Source organism: Diabrotica undecimpunctata, chromosome 5 (genome assembly GCF_040954645.1).
Source record: "Diabrotica undecimpunctata isolate CICGRU chromosome 5, icDiaUnde3, whole genome shotgun sequence".
Lineage (NCBI taxonomy): Eukaryota > Metazoa > Arthropoda > Insecta > Coleoptera > Chrysomelidae > Diabrotica > Diabrotica undecimpunctata.
The window spans coordinates 135,649,942-135,671,926 of NC_092807.1; the positions used below are offsets into that span (position 1 = coordinate 135,649,942).

At 32.8% G+C, this 21,985-nt stretch overlaps 3 protein-coding genes across 4 annotated transcripts in view; 1 reads left to right on the top strand and 2 right to left on the bottom strand.

Moving 5' to 3' along the window:
* Mccc1 (Methylcrotonoyl-CoA carboxylase 1) overlaps positions 1 to 8,599 on the bottom strand; it is a 44,989-nt gene extending 36,390 nt beyond the window's left edge. The window contains 4 exon segments of the mRNA XM_072532771.1: positions 1,549 to 1,697; positions 1,761 to 1,978; positions 8,106 to 8,283; positions 8,338 to 8,599. Of these exon segments, the coding sequence (XP_072388872.1) occupies positions 1,549 to 1,697; positions 1,761 to 1,978; positions 8,106 to 8,283; positions 8,338 to 8,384 (592 nt within the window). The 5' untranslated portion in view covers positions 8,385 to 8,599.
* Positions 8,600 to 10,662: 2,063 nt separating this feature from the next.
* Positions 10,663 to 17,269, bottom strand: LOC140440797 (uncharacterized). Of its 2 annotated transcripts, XM_072531160.1 has the most exons (5): positions 16,912 to 17,269; positions 16,540 to 16,687; positions 15,921 to 16,472; positions 10,911 to 11,624; positions 10,663 to 10,800 (listed from the first exon to the last, which is right to left on the bottom strand). In XM_072531160.1, exons 1-4 carry the CDS (start codon positions 16,960 to 16,962, stop codon positions 10,927 to 10,929), a joined length of 1,449 nt encoding a protein of 482 aa, XP_072387261.1. In that variant the 5' UTR covers positions 16,963 to 17,269; the 3' UTR covers positions 10,663 to 10,800; positions 10,911 to 10,926. The 2 variants fall into 2 exon arrangements, with proteins under 2 accessions (XP_072387261.1, XP_072387260.1); XM_072531159.1 differs by having other exon boundaries at positions 10,681 to 11,624.
* Positions 17,270 to 20,051: 2,782 nt separating this feature from the next.
* Archease (protein archease) lies at positions 20,052 to 20,827 on the top strand. The gene is made up of 3 exons (XM_072531161.1): positions 20,052 to 20,241; positions 20,313 to 20,337; positions 20,393 to 20,827. The coding sequence occupies exons 1-3, from the start codon at positions 20,187 to 20,189 to the stop codon at positions 20,787 to 20,789; spliced, it is 477 nt and encodes a 158-aa protein (XP_072387262.1). The 5' UTR covers positions 20,052 to 20,186; the 3' UTR covers positions 20,790 to 20,827.
* Positions 20,828 to 21,985: the final 1,158 nt, after the last annotated feature.

Below are 21,985 nucleotides of genomic sequence, written 5' to 3' on the forward strand. Positions count from 1 at the left end.
CAAGGAACAAGGATTTGGACCACTCATCATCAGAGAGAGATATTTTTGTTTCTGCAGTTTTTTTCTTTTATTGATAACACAATTTTTACACGTAATTTAGAAAGGATATAAATATTTTGATTAGGAGAGTTAGAATAGTTTGGGATTTTGAGATTTCAATTAATATTGTTTGTACCATTAATTTTGATTGTTCACGTACGGAGAACAAAATTTTGAGAATCCTTATATGAGATTTGTTTATTGAAAACTTTTGAGTGTGAATTATTTCATTATTTTTATTTCAATATATAGTGTTAGATCATATGTGTTTTTTATTATTCCGGTATTCTCTGGACCTCACCTTTCACATGTAATAGCATAGATATTGAAGCACGAATTTAACCCTGAGATAAAAGAAGTAAAAATTGTGATAGAGTCATAATCATATCATTTAAATAATTTTAATTAATCAAAAAAATTAATTAGCTAATTATTGCTTGGCGCACCAAGACTTTAAATATCACAATAATATATATATATATATATATATATATATATATATATATATATATATATATATATATATATATATATATATGTTTATTGGTTTTTTTAGAGGTTTAGCCTATTTGATTTTATCCTTCTTAATCTCATAGGTCAAGTGTCGAGTTTTCCTCGTCCCTCAAAAAAGAACTAGCTGGCGTCCTTTATTTTTCCCCTTTCGTTTTTTTTTTTAATATACCCTCATCCCGAATCTATAGACCCACGTCTCAAAGCTCACCGTTGTGCCTTTCAAAACACCCAAACGCCGGTTTGCAAGGTAAACCAAGTTGCACCTGGATTTTCTTCTTCTCTTTCCAGAGAATGGAAAGTACAAATAGTAGTGAAAAAGGTCGAGAAGAGATCAACAAAGTTCACGTTATGGTCATGTATTGATACTAAATGCAGAAAGAAAAGAAAGAGTTCAAAGACGAGATTGTGAATCCGAATATTATTGGAAAGTTAAAGGGCTTTAAAAAGTAATATTTTCTGATGCCTATGGTCGGTACTTTAGATTATTGGGCTAAAGTGGCTAAGGTGGATTAAATATTAATATTATTTATACGCTCAGTGCTCACTAACAGATCGGAAACACGGGTAATGACGACGCGAGAGAAGGAGTTGCTGCGAATATTTGAAAGAATAGTACGGAAGACCATATATGGCGGAGTTAACAAACAGTAACTATTGAGAAGGCGATATAACTCTAAACTCTATATACTTTTTAGTAACGAAGATATCGTTACACCCATCAAAATAAACGCATAAGATGGGTGGGCCACGTGATGGGAAAGCATGAAAGTGACCCTGCTTAAATAAATATGCTAAACAAGCCGAAAAGAAGGAGAAGGGACGATCTAACCTCAGATATCTGGATGATGTTGAGAAAGATTTAAGATAGTTTAGAGTGAGTGGATAGGAATGACATATGATGATTATGAAAATTATTTATAACTCTAAGAATACAGGTGTTAAAAAGTATTTCTCAGTGTATCAGAAAATTTTATAATTTTTATATTTTTGTTTTACCTTTTCCTCCTCCACCTCTAACAGCTTTAATCATGACAGGAAAGCCAATTCTTCTAGCTTCCTTCTTTAAAGTCTCTATACTTTGATCCTCACCATGATATCCCTCGACTATAGGAACACCAGCTGCAGACATAATAGCTTTTGACGTACTGCAATATACAAAAGCAAAAATTGAATTTTAGCATTTACGTTACATAATTTATTATACATACCTTTTAATTCCCATATCTCTTATGGCAGATGATGGCGGCCCTATGAAAATAATTCCCTCGTTTTGGCAGCGTTCGGCGAATTCAACATTTTCTGAAAGAAACCCATATCCAGGATGAATTGCTTGACTTCTAGATTGTTTGGCAACTTCTAACAACTTATCTCCTCTTAAATAACTTTGAGAGGCTGTAGCTGGGCCAATTCTATAAGCTTCGTCGGCCTAAAAAGTTTAATGTGATACAATTATGGACAAAATTGGAGAAACGCAAGAAAAATAGACAAATTATATCAATAAATAAAAATAAAATAGACAGTTAAGGTTTAATTTCGTCACACAGCGTACCGCCATTGGCTGTTATGCATATTTATGCCTCTTGGCGTCCTCAGAACGAACTAATGGTAAGCTCTAACGTCTAAAACCTTTTCCATCAACTACGAGATAGAATTAAATATCATTAAACAAATAGCAGTAAACAATGACTACAACGAACAGACAAAGAAAATTTCAAACCAAACAAATGCGATCAGGTTGGCCTTCTAAATCATTTGAAGACTCCAGCGAAAGGACGAAAAGAAAAAAAAATAGAAGAAATGCGTTCTTTGCTTAATGGTGAAGGTACCGTTCATGCAAAACAGACAAGGTTACAGGCTCGAGGAAAAAGGAATACCAAAAAAATACTAAAAGAGTTCATAAAGTCTCCAATTCGTGCAGGGAAATACAGAGATGCGTACAGGCAGAATTAGATAAAGAAGACATTACTGCTCTTATACCGTTGCAAGTCCTAGCAATGTTTGTTGGAGCCAATTCAACCAAGCGACAATATGAAATTATTAGAAACACACATAAATCATTTTATCCATGCTACGACTAATTGTTAAACAAAAAAAAACAATGCTATTCAACCGTCAGATTGCGTAAAGGTTACAAGTACTTGCGTAGAAAGCACTTTACAAAGTTGAATAATCGTCCAACAACTTAACACGTACTAAAGTTGTTTTGCGCGGTAAAATATCCATGTTTAAACATGTCTTCAAGATGACCATAATTATTGGCAAGGTCTGTAATGCTGCAGCCAATACAAGTCGGTGTTATGTATGCGGAGCTACATCTAAAATCTTTAAGAATCTGACCAAAAAATAAATACGAGATTTACGGCTATTGAAAGTGGTATGTCGGTATTACGTGCCAGGATTCGAATGCTTGAAAGCGTTTTACGTTTGGCGTATCAAGTACCAATAAAAAAGTATGTAAAGAAGAGAACTGATAAAGTGAATGAGTTAAAACTCACAAAAAAACACAGTCAGGAAAGGTTAAGAAAAGAAACTGAATTATTAGTCGGCATGCCAAAAGCCAATTTCGGGAATACTAATGACGGTAACACTAGCCGAAGATATTTTGAAACCTCTTTTAACTTATGACCCACTTTTAACCAGTTTAAGCAGCAAAAAACGGGTAGAGAAAAGGGTCAAACCAGCGTCATTTTGCCCTGAAACAATTCAAACGATATTACCGGCTGACCCGAACACTGAATGTCAGACACCAATGTCTGAGTTATATATGAGAAAAAGAAACAGATTTTGTTGAAGAAGCAGTTGCGGAAAAGAAGATTTGACAGCTGACGGTTGCAGAAAAAGAGGATTTGATGGTTGCGGTAACGAGGATTTGACAGCTGATGCTTGCGGAAAAGAAGAAGAATTAACAGCTACATAATTTGTAAATTAATGTGGATTAAAAATGGCAGATGACTGGTGCCGACTAGCGAATAAAAGTTGAACAATGACACTCTGTCATGCAGATTCTTTTGACGTAATGGCGGTGGCCATATTGGTTCCGGTCTTGGCTAAGGTTTATGCTCTACTGGTAATGCGGATTTCATGCTTACCTACAGTGACGTCAGAATTGGACTTTGACCGTTTGGCCGAAGCGACCCATACGTAAGTATTTAAAAATCGATAGGTAACGATTGTACTTAGAGATTACAGATTATTAGGACTTTATGTTATTCATTCCATAGTTGCAGGTTTTTTGCCCTAGTTAGGACCCGTCCACGACCTTTAAAATTACTGGTCAAAAAAGCTTATAATATCAATATATTGCTTAAAAGATTTTACTCTTGAAGGTTATTAAAATGTTGATTTAGTAAATTTTTAATACAACTTAAAACAATTTTCACATTTTTTTCCAACATTTTTCATAATGTAAATCTTTATCAGTTTTATTATTTGTTCATTGAAATATTTATCAAATCTTATCATAATTTCATTAAATACCGCGCGATTTTGTTACTTAAAATAGAATAATTGTCTTCAAACGTGAAACTATCCATTTTTCTTTAAATTGTGATGCAAGTTAAAAAAAATATATTTTAAATAATTTACGGTATTGATTATGTTTCAAAAATTTATCACATATTTCTGTCTATTCCAAGAGATCTATTTTTTTTTTAATTTTTCTACACTTTCTTAGACTTCTCAGCCAGGATATTCTGCGTCTACCAAGGTTTCTCCTTCCTTATTTTTGCACAATCCACCTTGCAAAATAAATTCAAGTAATACATACTTTTCCCTTCTTAATATAGGACACAAAAATTCTAGCTTGCTGATTTTAATAGCAACTTTTAAAAACTGTTTTTAAATTCTAACATTTTTGAATAGTCCAGTCGAGTTAGACGAAAAAAGGCCTAACTTTGCATGGCGAGCTGGTTCAAATTTTATTAACCTAACCTTTAGGGGGGTCAATTATAGACATATAATACAAGATAGACTGACTGCTGCAATACAGTCGTGTTCCTCCAGTGCGACAGAAAATACTGAGGCAAAGTAGTCCCTGCATCTCTGTCTATTGGGCCAGGTTTATCAACCACGTGACCTTCTCATTGGACCTTTAGGTCACGTGGTCGATAAACCTGGCAAAATTCTTTTATCACTAGGTGAGGAATCTACAACACAGACGCCGGAGGTAATCATTTCCGACAGTGCTGGGTTCCTAAAACTAAAAACCCCTTCAGAATCACGTCGACCAGCTTGACCTTGAGTCGGACCTACCTGCCCTCCGTAACTCCGATGTGGCCAGAACTAGCTAAACCCCATCTTTCTCATATTAGGGCATTTAGTTATGATTATCCGTTAGAACTTAACTTCTCCTCGATGTCCTTCTCTTGCCCGATTCTCAATCGCTCGTCATCACAGATCAGCTTTTATCTCTTGCACTTAAGCGACCACTACGTCCGCCTCTGAACAAGATTTTTTTCTTCGCTTTCCTTCCTACTATTTGTCGTTGTCCGTCTGCACCTTAGTCGAGGCCCACCTCATTCCACTTGCACTGCCGCCTACTCGTGCCTGCCGCCACTTCCGCCTCTCTCACTCTCTTATTCATACTTGCCTTTACCCCTGTGTTGTCAACCTCTCCTTCTTCCTACCTCTGCGGGCCTAGTTCTGTCTCCTCAAAATCTGACGGAACTATGTCTAGCTCCCGCTCTTCCTTCTCTTTTAGCGACAGTACCTTCCTCACATAGGTGTGGATTTTTTTCCACTACCGCTCATCCATCACCATCTTCTCTACCATCTCTCTCACCGACTTAAACACTCTCTCTAGCTCATTCGTTTTTTTTACCCATCTGATACACTCTAAAAGGATATGTGACAGTGTCCGAAGCTTCACAATATAAATAATTGTCCGATTCAGCCTTTTTGCTCAATATCTCCATTTTCAACTTTGCGACAAAAATGGTAGGAACTGAAATTGTTGTAAATACGATTTCTTATAATTTCTTTTTGACAAATTTTTTCGTGTGGTGGATATTTTCCGAATTAATGGGAAAATAGTGGAAGGGAGGGGAAGCGTAATTATCGAATTATTAGACATTTCGCCGCATTCTAAAAATTGCATAGTCTGATCATGTTAGAAATAAAGAAATTTTAAAACGTATGAATAATCATGCACTTATAAAATTAGTTAAACGAAAAACAAATATTAAAGATCTTTACTGAATTCCCGTTCTGGTAAAAAAATCTGTAAATATTTGCTATTTTGGATCTAGTAAAATAGCAGGCATCACTTATTGTTTTCCATATACTTAAAGAAAACTTTTGGACTTTCTATTAACATTTTCTATATCTCGTAAAACGCACAATGCATTTCTTTTTAAAGTACAAAAGAGAAACTTCCGGAACATGGGATAGTGAAAGAGTTATCAAAAAACTGATATTGCTGTATTATAACCAGAAAGTTGGTATCTATGGCATAAATATTTGGATAGGTGCTTGAAAAATACATCTACACTACACTACACTATAACTTATTTTTATATGAATCTGTTACAGCTTAGGGAATGCAATAATCATAATCAAAATAAGAAATATACTATATAAGCTGGGTTATAGGTAAAATACTGAATTTACAGATTCGCGCTATTTTCTACATGTGTTAGACATAAATATTTAGACCACTCAGATATCCAGAAGGCTTTCGATCAAATCTGACCATCAATCTGAATCCATCCTTCCCTCCTATATGCTGGCTATAAAGTAGTCATCTCCGCAGGTAGCGCTTATCGGACGCTGAGAAAGCGATCTTTATTCGACAGTGCCCAAGACCAGTTAAATAAAGTAGTTAAATGGTGTAACAAATGAAGAGTTACACTCCGTCTTGCTAAACGCAGATAATCCTTTTAAAATGTAGAGGTGGAGAACCAGATAGTGCTCAATGGTAAAAGGCTCCAGTTCAGAACGTAGGTACTTTAACAAAACTCTCGGTAGGACACTGACGGTAAAAACACCCTAAATTTGGTAAGAAGAAGAGCTTATCTCCTGGGAGCACACTCATACACAACTACAAAACCTATAAGACCAATTATCGAATACAGACCACGTCCAAGGATCCTGAAGATACCATGTACAGACAAAGTCACCAATAAAGAAGTACTGCGGAGGATGAACACAGCCGCAGATTTAATCAACATTGTGAAGGGCCGTAAGCTGCAGTACTTGGGACATATAATGAAAAATCAAGGCAGATACGAGGTACTTAAATGCATTTTGCAAGGTAAAATTGAAGGAAAAAGGGCTCCAGGACGAAGAAGAATATCCTGGCTTGTTAACGTGAGAGCATGGTATAGAAAGGCCTTAACACAGCTATTTCGTATAGCAACCAACAAAGCCATCATAGCCAGAATGATCGCCAACGTTCGGAACGGACAGGTACCCTAAGAAGAAGATCACGTCCCTATGTGTCACTAAATAAACGCCAACTTAATATCATCTTGGCTACAGAAAGACAAATTCCGAAGAGAATTTTAATCCATTAATCTATCAACTCGCCAATATCTCGACAATATAGAATGAAACAGAATCCTTAACGTCAGTATACGTTCTAACCATCTTTGATAGCTCCAACACAAGAGCAGAAGAGGTCATAAAAACCCCTTGCCATCGCTTAGAACACATACTCTCCAGACACTCTAAGCACACAGTTTCATTCCTGCCAGTTAAGCTTCTCAACTTGGCCGGCCATGGATTTTCTGATGAGTATTACCACGTCCTAGAAGATAATCCCCTAAGATATCGCAGATATTAATAAGCTGCAATGCCAAAAACGCTGATTCAAAGAGCCGTTCCGAAACTAACAAGGCTAACTCACCATCTTAATTCTTCCTCTAGCAGTTCTGCCACACTTAATTAGAAACTGATGATATTGCTCGGTCCAACCCCAGTCTCCCGTAAAAAAAGCTTCGGTGCAGCCCTACCTTCAATGGGCAAAAGCCTAACCGAGGTCGTCATAACTCGTTCCGGTTCCGAAGTGATGTCATTTTATCTTTATACATTGGAGAATCGGTACCGTCCTTGTCTAGTCTATTTATTAACATGTATATCGCAATTATCTGCTTCCTGCTTTTTACATTTTTGTTTAATCGAAATTCGAGGTTGACTGTTACAGGCTTTACAAGAACCAATGACTTAATACAGTGCGATTAGCATATAGCTGATAGTGGATATCAGAATTATAGACTTTTATGCCGCTAGCGCTACTATTTCCTTCTAGAACATGTTGACATAGAAGTTCCGAGTATACATTAAGCAGCATAGGTGACAAAACGCAGCCCTATCTGACTCCTTGATGAATATATAGTACCTACTGGATATTTGTCTATCAATTCTGATTTTAATCTTTTGTTAGCAGTATAAATTTTTTATTAACTGTAAACCGTTTTCATCAACACCACTAACATTAGGTATAATCTATACATAACAAATTGTGTAAAGTTTCACATTATGCAAAGTTTATTAAAATAATTTCTAAAGAGCAATGTAACCCGATTCAACTAATTACATACTAAATAAGTACTTACCAAAGATACATGCAGAGATTTCTCATCGACATCACTGTATACAGCAACAGTCCTGACCCCTAATCGTTTAGCCGTCCTCACAATCCGACAAGCAATCTCTCCTCGATTGGCTATTAGTAACTTATCTATTTTTCTTAGTGTACTTTTTCGTCTAACGCCATAATATTGTTTGGAAAAACTATATAAAAGTATTATTATTTTTAAACGAAAAGTAATAAATTATAATACTTACAGACTAAGTATTCCTTCTCCGTTAATTAAAATTTTTGTTAAAATCATTACAGTGATATAACCTATAAGTATATTGTTTAACTCTTAACTAATTAATGTTTGAAAATGAGAATTGTTAAGATTTTCGTTCTTATCATTGAACCTTATTGTGACAAAACGTAAATAAGTATCCAGTTTTAATTGACCTTTATCGTAAAAACTATATAAAGTATGTTGAAATACAATATGATAATTTTTAATCCGTGGTAGCTACTCGCAACGCAAGGTCACATGAGAAATATTGTTAAACAAAAATATACAAACAACATTAGCAACATACAAGACAAGTTATTGTTTAAAATAAACAGCGTTCTTTATGAAAGACACATTTCGACAAAAAGAAGTTTTTAAATTTTCTGAGAGATGGCGCAAATAGCATGTCAGGTTCGTCTCTTTTCCATGAAATAAAATTTCCTTTCTCTGTTTTGGTGCAAATGAAATTAGTCAGTATTAATTTTTTAAATAAATCTAAAAATCATTAATGTAATTTTTTCGTGTGGAAGAGAGGGGATGTGCCTAACCTTAGACAAGGAAAGATGCCTAACGGTTGACGGTTGAGTAAAATCCGATATTCGGATATTCAGTCAACGGTCTAACCTAGTAGTGGCACCATCTTACAGAAAATTTTAAAACTTATTTGTTAAAGAACTGCTGTACTTACAGAGTTCTATTAAAATAACATTAAGACCGAATTCCTTATAATCGTTGATTGAAATATTATAGGGGAGAAATTAATATCCAATATTTCAATCAACGTTATAATCTTACTAATTATCCTAATGATATATTTATTTTCTTTAATATTTTATTTTATACCAAAATTCAGAAGTATTTATGTTTTTGTCTATGTTTCCTTCGTTGCCTGGAGTAATTGCGTTAAATCAGAATTATGCAGCTGATTTGTAAAATGCGATTATCAATGCAGAAAACGAGAAAACTATTGAGTTTAAGTTATTAACAGGTGGTCTCTCTTTGTTAAAATAATGTATCTTTATTATTTTTAAACACAAGTGGCAGTGGCGCTAACTTGAAGAGCAAAAAAGTTAGGTTTTGTTACATATATCCTAGAATAACAGTGTGTTGGGTTGTTCTCTGCATAATATTATGTGGCATATATGTTGCGCCCTCTATCAGCTACATCAAAGTATAATTCCTTAGACTCAAAAGCACCCAGTTGTAAATTTTTATACATAAATGTTCACATAGGTACATGAAAGTTATAGCGAAAAATAAAATTTTAAATTTCCACTTTAACACCCGTATCTTTCTTAATATCAACATTTTATTAAATCAAGTTGGCTCAGATCGTAATATTTTAAAGTAAAATAAACTAAAATAATACCTATCACACAGATGTATAGGTACATGGAATAACAAAAAGAATCAATTTAAGAATGCATATATTAGGAGATTCTTAAGTCAGACAATCCATTCCTCTTCTCCCATACACAACTTTAAGATGGCTTTGTCTTAGGAGATTCATTTTTCTACCGATGTTCTCTGTCTTATTTCCTTATTTTTCTGTCCGTGTTTTTTACTCGACAACAACTTTAAATCCATGTTCCATCTATCTTGCTGCTGTTTCCTACTGCCAAAGATTCCATCTGTGTGTATAACTGGTTGCCTGGCTTATGATTACATCTCCATGATAATTTACAATCCTATTCTCAATTTTATTGTTTGTCATGCATTGAATTGTACAGCTATCATACTTATTGAGAAAGCTCTGTACACAACAATTATAAAATGGAATTTTCATTACAAACAGTTGTGGCTTAATCCATAATTATAAACATAATATTTAACTTAGGCATGCCACAAGAAAACAGTTTTAACACTCTGTGCATATAATTTATATCATGGTCCTTGTATCAGACCTTATTAAATACCAGGTTTACGTCTAGAAATATTAATTCTAGATATAACATTTGGTTATTCCTTTGAATCTGTCCGTAGACTTTCGTTGAATAATTTGTTAAAAAATATTAACTTTCTAGAGAGAGGCTAGCGCAATATTACACACATTTATACTGATAAACAACCCGAGTCTAGCTAGCTTCTTACTTATGTTACCTTAGCTATACCAGTAGTCATTGATTTTGTAATGTTTTATAGAAGTCTATTATATGGAATTATAGATCACTTTTACCCCTACTTATTTAAATATTGGGAATTAAACAGAGGATTTAACAGAAGAAATTATCATCTAATATTGCAATAATAATAGGTCAATATTTTCTTAATATTTAATACAAAGTAACTTACAAAAATTTGCATTATTTAACAACTCTTTTAGATTTTTTAACTCTTTTAATATTTATTCTTCTGATTGGTTTGCAAGGAAGTATAAGTTATGAGCGAATACGCTTCAATTCTTCTGGGTCCATGCTACAGTCCAGGTTTTTCTTCGGTGAAAACACGCTATCTGTTAAATAAATAAATATGTAACATTAACGAAACTTTGTAAATTTTTAATCTTTAAAATTATAAAAATACTGTTTTGGATATTTCTACATTACTAAAAAGAGCACTTACCACACAACCAATTATTTTAATCGAAATTAAGCTCTTCTCTCCCATTTTTCGAAGTTGGTATGATGGGCATCTGATTCGTTGAGTAACATACGTTTTCTTTCAGTTTAGGTTTTTTCATATCGACCTTGGAAATTTGAATTTCTGGCAAACCAGAAAGGATTTTTTGAACCTGAGGATGACTTGTTGAGTCTTGCATTTTGTAATTAGTAGAAATTGTTGATATTGGTGACTTTTGAACTTCTGAAGATTTGGTCTGGTTTAAGATTGTTCTCAAAGGTATTGACACTGTACGTTCACTATTTGAACTTGGTTGTTTTAAGCGGCAATTTCGTATTACCGTAATCGTACCATTTTCGTTGGTAAAAATTGTAGCAAGATCACAACTTTCCGCATTTTTATCATCTTTCTGTTGAAACTTTGATTTCGAAGGATCAGATATCATATTATTTTCTGGGATTAAAGATATTGGTTCGTCTTTTTTCGATGGTATAGTAGATGACTGTATACCCTGTAGTATTTTATTAGTTTTGTTGTTCTTTCTCGTTTTGCTCTTTGAATTTTCATCAACATGTTCCCGTTTAGGCGATTTATTACCTTGTCCCATGTGAATAAGCTTTTCAGTTTCAGCAACTGTTACCATTGGCCTCATATCATTTATCGACGAGACATTTTGTTTCCTTCGATCTGAACTACTTATTCTCGTTATTGTAATACCTAAAAAAATATTTATCAAAAAAAAAACAAAGTTACACATTAAAAAATAATTAATGTAACTGATGACTCCATATTTAACTAATATCAATCTAATATAATACGACCATCTAATACGACGGTGTTTAGAGAAGGCAATTAAGATACTCATACCAATATCAGACAGAGTCTTCTTCTTCTTCAGATTCAAAATTTTTAATTATTATTTTGATAAAAAGACAGTTGATCAATTAAAGGCAGGAAAACTGTTAAAATTAAAACATATTTATCCTACCACAAGAGTTTTTTGAGAAATAACATATTTACAAAATCTATTTTCTCATAATATAAAAAACACGAAACTAAAAGTTAGGTTAGGTTTAATTGTCATGATAATAAACGGTTATGTATACTATCCTAAGTTGCTATGCGTAAAATGGTCAAGCTACAGCAGAAAATTACATAAAATATTAGTTACGGCTATCATACCATGAAGTTCTTTCAATTCTTCTTTTAAATGTGCCTATCTTCTAGAGATGATGGCGACCACATTGACCCATCTTATTCTATTCACAGCAGTTCGAAATAAATTAGTTGACGTTAGACCAGTCTACTTCCCAAGATCAGCCAGCCAGGATATACTCCTACGGCCAGGGCCTCTCTTACCCGCAATATTGCCTTGTAGAATCAAATATGGAAGTCGGTATTTATCATTACGCATGATGAGGCCGAAGTAAGCCAATTTTCTGTTCTTTACGGTGTTAATAATTTCTTTGTCTTTTCTTAGCCTCTGGAGAATAGTTACTTGTGTGGTGTATATATGAGACTATTAACATACGTCGGTAGCACCACATTTCAAATGCCTCTAATCATTTTATGGCATCTTCTGTAAGGCTCCAGCTTTCTACTCCATATAGGAGGACACTACAGACCTAACATCTAAGAATTCTTACGCGTATATTGATACTTAAAGATAGGTTGCAGAGAATCTTGCTAAGGCTGTTAAAAGAGCTTCTGGCTTTTTCAATATGAGTTTTTATTTCGTAGCTGTGATCGCAAGTATCCTTAATATTATAGCCCAAATAGCATATTTTTCCACTCTTTCTAACGGTGTATCGCCTATTGTAATTTGGGCGTTTATGTTGGTGCTCTTACTAATGATCATTATTTTTGTCTTCTTGGAATTTAGTTTCAGGCCGTATTTGTTACATGTTTCTACAACGTTCTCCATCATCCTTTGGAGTCCCTGCGAACTATCTGCCAGCAACACTGTATCGTCTGCATATCTAATATTGTTTATAAGTTGACCATTTACAGCAATCCCATCTTCTGATTCGTCCAAGGCCTCTCTAAAGATGTTTTCAGAGTATATGTTAAATAATGCCGGTGACAATATGCAACCCTGTCTAACTCCTTTTTCGACTGTGAAGATCTCGGACAGTTTTTAATCGCACTGTTGTTTTTTGTTGGATATATAAGTTTGAGATCAGTCTCATATTCTTACCTTCGAGTCCTGATGTTTTTAGGACATCGATTAGTTTTCCATCAAATGCCTTCTCGAAATCAATAAAACATGCATACACATCGCAGTTGACATCCCTGGCTTTCTGTATTAGAACTTGCAAACTAAAAAGTGCTTCCCTTGTTCCGAGTCCCTCTCTGAATCCAAATTGAACTTCACTCAGGTGTTCTTCTAATTTGGTGCATATGCGCGAGTGAATGATAGTAAGGAGTACTTTAAGTACATGGCTCATCAAACTAATTAATCTATGTTCTTCACATTTTCTAGCGTTGGCTTTTTTAGGAAGTGGAATAAATATTGATAGTAGTAAGTCTTTTGGTAAGTAACCAGTCTCGTAGATGTTGTTGATAGCTTCGTAAGAACTGTGATTTAGTGTGCTTCTAATAGGTTTAAAATTTTGCCATGCACCTCATCAGGTTATGGTGATTTCCCATCTTTAATCAGCTTAATGGCCATAGTAGATTTCAGTCGGACTTCGTGCTGCATCTTCGAATAATTCTTGCATATATTCTTTCCATCTTCGTAATTTATCTTCACTGGTAGTCAAAATCTGGCCTTCAATGTCTACAACTATGCCTTTATTGCGTTGTTTTCTGGTGTTCTGTAGCTCTTTTATTTTTTTGTGTATATGGAAATCGACATGTATGCGTTGTAGTGTTTCAATTTCCGTACATTTCTCCGTCAGCCATGCTTCTTTTGCTTCTTCTAATTAATCCAAATTAAACTTTTAGCTTTGTGTTATAATATAAACTATTTTATTAGAAAATCTCATTATTGAGAGAAAAACTTTGGTATATAATATATTGTAAACTGAAGCAGAGTAGGACTCGACGGTAGACAAGACACTTTGGCAATGTGGAGGGGGCACGAGTACGGGGTAGCCCAACATTCGGAATCAATCCTAATATTTATTATTTGGTTTTTGTCGTTAATAGTGATTCCATTTTTGTCTTTTACTGCTCCTGAAAATGCTGTCTACAATTCTAACGATACTAGATACATTTCAAATGATTGTTTATTGTCTGTTCTTCGAAGATCATAAAGAATGTATACTTACGTAATGGAAAAGTGCCTTGTTAAAATGGATAGTAAGAAACATTGCGATAAATTCAATATCCAGAATAGAGTAAAACGGATTTTTGGTCAATGAGTTATTTATCCATAATTTCCGATATGTTGATGATATTGTTTTACCTCTAGATAACGCAAAAGGCGTTATTCAAAGTCTTATTTTGGAATAGATATTATTTAATATATATCAAACGAAAACAATGATAATCAACAAAATCCTAATAACGTAGATCACCATTTTCTCATAAACGGTAAAACAACAAAAAGTGTACAGAATTTCACATTTGAAATGTAACTGGAATGAGAATAGTTTTTAGTTTATAAAAATCCATATTAGAAAATACCAATCACACGAAAAAAGATATTAAGTAAAGCGGTTCTCCTTTTAAATCAAGATGACAGCTGACGCAACGGCGGAATTTGAGTCGCAATTTTAAATTTACATTACTATTGACCTTTCCTAAAGGTTAGAATAATAAAATTTGGGGCAGTTTGCCATGCAAGGTCAAATGCTATCCTGACTGGACTATTAAGACTTTATGTTTTATAAAATAAAACTTTTGTCTACCTATATAATAGCTATGATTTGAGTATTTAAGTGTTATATATTTTCAAGCTATGGATTTGCGGAGGCCATAATCCAGAGGAGATATTGTTTTCGCCCATTTTAGAACATTAAAATGTGAAAACCTTAAAAATGTAAATTATCCATGTCTGTCTGTCCGTCTGTTTCTGAACAAACTCTGTTATTAACACATAAAATGACAAATGAGGTGTTGAATGGTAGGTTATAACCCAAAGATGCTTTAAACGTGAGAAATTTGATCTCAGACTTCCGGTTCGGAACTTGCAACCGGAAGTACTATTTTAAAGTCGCCAAAATAGTACAAGCGATATATTATTCGACGTACCATAGTAAGTCGAAAACATGTAACGATGCGCTGGACGTTCAACAGTTCGAACCGTGGGAGTGTCGATAATCGTGCACCCATTTCCACGACTACACGACGAAGTGGGATCCGGAGCGGCTATTTAAGGCGAGCGACTGGCGGAATTAGATTAGTCTTGTGGCTAGCGCTCTAGGCTCCCTGGCTCGCTGGTGTATTGAATCTGCGAGCCGACCCGGACAGAGAGACTTCCGTACTGAGGATTATACTCTGTCCTCAATCAAGCAGAACCCGTGGGTATCGTGCATTGAACGTTACCGTATAGCGTGAATCTGCACAACCGAATTTTGTGAGTGCGTTTGGCGCTTCCGCTGGATTGAAGTGGAAGCGAGCACAAGTCTGCGTGCGATTAAATTCGTGTATTCCATTATTTTTGTTAGTAATAATAATTTTTCTTTTACAGGCGTCCGCCGGGGAATCCACTCTTGGGGGATCCAGACGGGGACCTAGAGTAAATTTTATTTTTATTTCTTTATTTTTGTATATACGTTGAAACTAATAGATTTATTTTTATTTCAAGCTGTGTTTTACTGAGTCTGTCGCTTCAAAAGAGCTACCCGTTACAAACAAATATATACTTCCAGTTTTTATATCATTCCGGTTAAAAATTTGTGATCGGAAATTTGGCAAAAATTACTCAAAATTAGTGAAATCGTATATCAATCGACGCAGACTTACAGAACGGCTTCAAATATGGATTTCTAATCAAATTGGGTGAAAACATAGGACTTACGAAGTCCAATTGCTTATTTAAGTACCAAATTATCAAAGAAAACTTACCTGGTGGAATAAGGATGTTGGGAACAAGCAAATCCTCGTGACTGAGACTTTGTTTTCTGTCATTAATTTTTATACCCTTTTTACTTTCCACTATTCTCTTAGTATTAGAAAGCTTATTAGGTTCGGTGCTAGATGGTTTATTATTTTGTTGTTTATTCATCATATCGAGAACTACTGTCACTTTCAGTTCTTTTGTTATAACTTGTGGAATTTTTTCTGACTCTTTTAATCTTTCAATAAAACTTTTTGCTTTCTTTTTCTTTTTATACCCTTTGTTTGGTTTATGGATTACTTCAGTTTTGTTACAATTATCAGATCCATTAAGAAGTGTGTACATGAGCTTATGATCCTCAGGAGTTGAAACTTTTAAGGTTATTTCAACTGTTGGAGAATTATTTCCACCTCCAGTAACCCTTTTTATTGTTACCATGGCGGGTATAGTTTTTTCAATCACTTTTTCTCTTTCCTCATCCTCAAGTTTTTGCTGTTGCAATAGTCTTTTCTTCTCAGCTTGTCTTTCTTTTTTTGCTTTCTTCTTTACTTCTTTAAGAGCTACAAATTATTGAGAAGAACATTGTAGGTACAGATTATAACAAGCATAATTTCAAAAAAGTTTTACCCTGAAGTACTGCAGCTTCAACTTTGGCTTTTGATTTCACTCTTTCATCTGGACTTTTTCCCAATTCGTTCTCTTTTTCTGTCCATTTTAGCTCCCCGACGTTATTTTCTTCGTTATCTTTTCCCTCGGCAAGAATCCTTCTTTTCTCCTAAAATTAAATACACATACACATATACCTATATATATATATATATATATATATATATATATATATATATATATATATATATATATATATATATATATATATATATATATATATATATATATATATGTATATATATATATATATATATATATATATATATATATATATATATATATATATATATATATAAATATATATATGTATATATATATATACTATATCACCTCTATTTTGCGCCGTGCTTTTTTTACTGTCTTCTTTTGATGGAGCTTCATGTTATTATCAGCAACTGTCCTTGAAAATAATTCACTATGTCAAATGTATCACGGCCAAATCACCAAATCAGAAGTAGTAATTATCGACCAGTAGTATTTTAAGATATTCTTTCTTTTACGCATATATGACGGAGACGATATCTAAATCTGTCTAGTCATAGCCCCCATAACGAAAAAATAAAGACGATCATGATCTAGTAAAATTGGGCAAACAGTAAATCCTACAATCAAAAAATTTAGTATTATCAATTTTAATACATAGAATAAATATCGTTATTAAAATATACGTAGCGTTTTTAATAGGTTATGATTTTGGTTTATAACACGACTTCGTAGTTCTAGAATAATTTTGGGAAGATAAAATCCTAATTTGTACAATAAAACTTTTAAACACTTCTTCTAACTTTTAAAAACATAAATCTTTTTCTTAGGCTGACTTATATAGTTCAGGAAAATAAGCAAAAGAAATACCCTGTTTGTGACAATGACCCGGACAGGCAAAAAACAGTTGTTTTGAGTAGTATAGATCAACTTAAAAAAAGACACATCGAAATCCATAAACAAAAACCAGAGATACAGTTAACAGTTCCTTCCCCCTCCATCGTTCCCGCGAGTTTTAATGCCTGCCGATTTTGAGGACCATATTTTGAAGCTTTGTGGACGATTCCGTTGAAAGGCCATATTTTGCAAATTTGCCACGTTAGAACTTTAAATTATATTGTTTCAAATAATGCTACTTATATCTGTTAATCGTTATAATCTAAGCTGTTGTAACTTATTTAAATAAGAATCTTCGTGCCAAAATGTCCTAGGACAAGTTTTTCTTTTTTTTTAAATTAGTGAAAAGATACAAGCTTTTCAAAAATGAAAAAATAATTTTCCTACGATAAATGGTTAAAAAGTTAATATAATTGTTTATAATAAAAAAAATCGACATGTTTTTGCAAACTAATTTTGCATATTCAAAATTGTTTTTAATAATATTGATAGAATAAATTTTCTTCTTTCATATCTTACCAGTAGAATTACTGTAACTTCATTATTTTCTGGCTCATATTGTATTTATAAAAAAAAGTAAAATTAATTTTATTACGTTATGTCTACTGTATGCTAACTGTTGATTGTCATTTATCTTTAAATATTTTTCGACCAATCAAAATTAAATTTTGATCGAACGGACAGAACGGTAGTAGAAACCTACACTTATTGTCAGGCTTACATAATATTTACGTTATGTCTAACTGTATGTTTATACCATCGAGCAAAAAGAGAAAAGAGGGAATGTAAAGGTAGTGGGGGCAAAAATATTGTTAGACAGGAAGTGCCATCTTGAGAGGCCACATTAAATAAGGAAAGTGAGACTCTTTCCTTGTTTAAGAAATCAAATTTAGTTGGGTTGTTATTGCTGATGTTATTGTTTGTCCCAACTGTCACATGAAGGATATTTTTGTATTAAAGTTTTTTAACAATTGTTTCACATTTTAAACTATTATTGTTATTATTTAATTAAAACTTTATTGTGTTCTAGTGTTGAAAAAAGTATTTTAAGTGTATTATGTATTAATTTTATGTAATATAACAAATAAATAGATAAATTAGAACCCCTACAACACTGTATGATTATTGTGAAGTGTCATGAAATTTAAATTTTTACGCATTCGCATTTCCGGATATGTCCGCCATCAGAGGCCACTTTTTTGGTCTCCTTTTAATAACGATTAGATTCCCTCTTTTGTCTTTTTGCTCGATGGTTTATACTAACTGTTGATTGTCATTTATCTTTAAATCTTTTTCGACCAATTTTGATCGAACGGACAGAACGGTAGAAGAACTCTATTTTTAGAGAATTTGATAAAACTCAGGATGTGACGTCATGTACCCCCAATCTTTTGGTTAGGTCAAACTAGTTTGATAAAATATTTGACGTCTGACACCGACCTTACTCTCTTCGATTCAAATGCTTTACTGTTTGCTGATAGAGAAAACAACGAAAATTGACCGTTTTTTGAAATTAATTTGTTAATAACTAATTAAGTCCAAAAAACGTTTGCCTGGCCAGGTAAGTGTCACGAGATAAATCTTATTTTCTTGGACTATATTATTCTATGTCCTTGAATAGGACGTTTCATCAAAAAATGATGTCAGCCATTTTTTTCGAACAAACATTTTGTAAACAAACAATAAGTCAAACAACAAAGTGCACGTTAACCCGTAATCAGGAAAAAAATCATTTAAAGAAAATACACAATACTTTATAAATTTTATAAAGCCTCTATTTCTTTATAAACAATGATATTTCTTTAAAAAATATTTGTTTTAAAGTAATTACTATTTAAATGGAAATAAGCCACAATTAAAGGTTAAAGTACGTTTATTGACGTTTCAATTTTCACTTCGGAAATCGTTCTCAAAATACAAACATTGGTGTATTACTAATGTTTGTATTTTGAGAACGATTTCCAAAGTGGAAATTGAAACGTCAATAAACGTACTTTAACCTTTAATTGTGGCTTATTCCCATTTAAATAGTAATTACTTTAAAATGCCACAAGAAAATAGCTTCAGAAAAATACTAAAAAATATTTGTTTATTAACCAGTACGCATGACGTTCAATATATATTTTACGTCATTGTCAAATCTGTCTGTATGAAAAACATGGAATGGAGGCTGATGAAAAGTTCTATTGCGCTAATTCTAGGCAACGACAGTTTCTTGTTACTTGTTGCCCGAAACAATTCAGCTGTGCATTATTGCACTAATGACTAATGATTTGAGATCAAAATAAATATAGTAATTAGTGTTTATTTTACAAAATTAGAAAAAAAAATTTGCAAAACGTATTTGCAAGACCTGTCAACTAATAAAGTTTATCCCTGTTGTAGTATGCAAATAATACAATTAATAAATTGTAATAATTTCAATAAAAAGGTCGAGTTAAACAATTCATACAATACCAAAATACATTACAATCTTTACACTCTCTTACAATTGACACAATGTCATGTATCTTTGTTTTCTCTGCATTTTATAGAGGTTAATATTCCATTAGAATTAGCTGGGTAAATAATTATTATTCCTTGGGATATTACCAAAATAAAGAAAGAAGAAGATCATAATTCATACAGGTTAGGTTTCTCCTACAAATTGTGGTTAGAATTAGAAACGACCACTGTTTTTATTGTTTATATTTTATAATTTATAAGTTTCAAATAAAAATATAAACATGGAGGAAAGTTTTACACCAGAAGAATTAGAATTACCGTCATGCAAATATGAATGTAAGTAATAATATTTAAACGTTTAAACTATACACTTATTCCTTTATTTATTATTTGTTTTTTTTTTTTAGATTTGGATCATACAGCCGATGTACAGTATGTATTAAAATATTTTAATGTTAAATATTTATCCTATCATTTATCTTTTAAGGTTACATGCTTGGGGAGACAGTTTAAAAGAAGCTTATGAACAATGTGGTATAGCAATGTTTGGATATATGACAGAACTCGATAGTGTTGAAATCCTACAATCTTCAGAAATAGAAGCCACAGGACATGATTTAGAAAGTTTAATGTTTCATTTTTTAGATGAACTATTATTTTTATTCAGTTGTGAACCATTTCTTATATGTAGCAAAGTAACTATTACAGAATTTGTCACTGAAGGTGAGGAATATAGAATAAAATGTAAATGTTATGGTGAAGAGTTTACGTTAGGTAAGCATCCACAAGGAACAGAAGTTAAAGCCATTACTTATTCGGCTATGCAAATTGTGAATGAACCAGCAAAAAAACAGTTTGAAGTGTTTGTTATTATTGATATTTAGTTATTGTTAAACTGTAATATACCCATTTTATTAACGTTTTTAGATAATTTTTGGATTTATAACAGTTGCACATTGTTATGTAATACTATTCACAGATAAAGGTGCATACTCTGAGAAAATTTAAGTATAAAAACTGCAAATAAGAATTTTGGAATATACACCACAGACTTTACACTATAATATTGTTTTAAAAGCTTTAAGTCACTGATTTGGAATTAAATTAAGAATACTATCACATTTAATAATAGCAATTGTAAATGACAATGTAATAAAACATGCTTATGACCATAAAATAAAGGTTAACTTGATTTGGGCTGCCAAAAGTATCAATAGTTTTAATATTTTCAAAGGACAAAAAAAAATAATAGTAATTAATAGTCCTTTAAATGCAGTATAATGCAGCATATGTATAATGTTTCTAGTAACAATTGTTTATTAGCAAATGTAAGACACTTTGTGACAAGTAACAAGAAGAAATTGTCATATTGTTCTGCCAAGAAGTATACAATGCAATAATGAATATCTCTTTCTAATTGTCACCTTGAAGACTTTCTCCAGAAATCCTAAACGATTTCAAAAATTGTAAAATCTATAAAAACATCTAGCAGATATCACCACAGGAACAAATAGGAAGGAAAGCTATATGATAGAAGAATTAAACACTCATGGAATATTTAAGAAAACAAATATGAAGGAAACTACAGGGAAATAAACACAATCATTAACATCAAAGAAGCAAAATAGTTGCGACTGCAAAATCAATGCATAGAAACTGAATTCCTTGAATAGATTTATAAGACTTTTAATCTACATTATCAAATCCAGGCTGTAACCATAAGAAACCTCTCAAGAAGAAATAATTCTGGACAAACATACCCCACTTTCTGAAATTGAAAGAATACTTAAAATATAGAGGGAATACTTGACTGAAAAAGAACAAGAGCCAAACTGAAGGCCAGAAATGTCTCTCAGCATAGTAGCACATGTATTAAAAGGACTAAAAAATATTAAGACAAGCTTAAACTCTTAATAAAATTGATGAAACTGGCTAATTGTCTGGAGACTGAATAGTTTCAACATTCATTCCTAGATAAGAAAACAGAGAAGAAACATAAATAAAAAAAAGTTCCACCAGATGCTCCTATTATAGAATTCTAAGCTGAGTGAGCCATCTATTTAAATGCTTCTTGGGGTTA

What these genes read in the sequence shown, in the direction of transcription:
- Archease (XM_072531161.1), top strand. Translation starts at nt 20,187, where the DNA reads ATGGAGGAAAGTTTTACACCAGAAGAATTAGAATTACCGTCATGCAAA. An exon ending in ACCGTCATGCAAATATGAAT is followed by an intron (nt 20,242 to 20,312) that starts GTAAGTAATAAT and finishes TTTTTTTTTTAG; the next exon opens with ATTTGGATCATACAGCCGAT. An exon ending in GATCATACAGCCGATGTACA is followed by an intron (nt 20,338 to 20,392) that starts GTATGTATTAAA and finishes TTATCTTTTAAG; the next exon opens with GTTACATGCTTGGGGAGACA.
- LOC140440797 (XM_072531160.1), bottom strand. Translation starts at nt 16,962, where the DNA reads ATGAAGCTCCATCAAAAGAAGACAGTAAAAAAAGCACGGCGCAAAATA. An exon ending in AAGCACGGCGCAAAATAGAG is followed by an intron (nt 16,688 to 16,911) that starts GTGATATAGTAT and finishes ATTTAATTTTAG; the next exon opens with GAGAAAAGAAGGATTCTTGC. An exon ending in TGAAGCTGCAGTACTTCAGG is followed by an intron (nt 16,473 to 16,539) that starts GTAAAACTTTTT and finishes AATAATTTGTAG; the next exon opens with CTCTTAAAGAAGTAAAGAAG.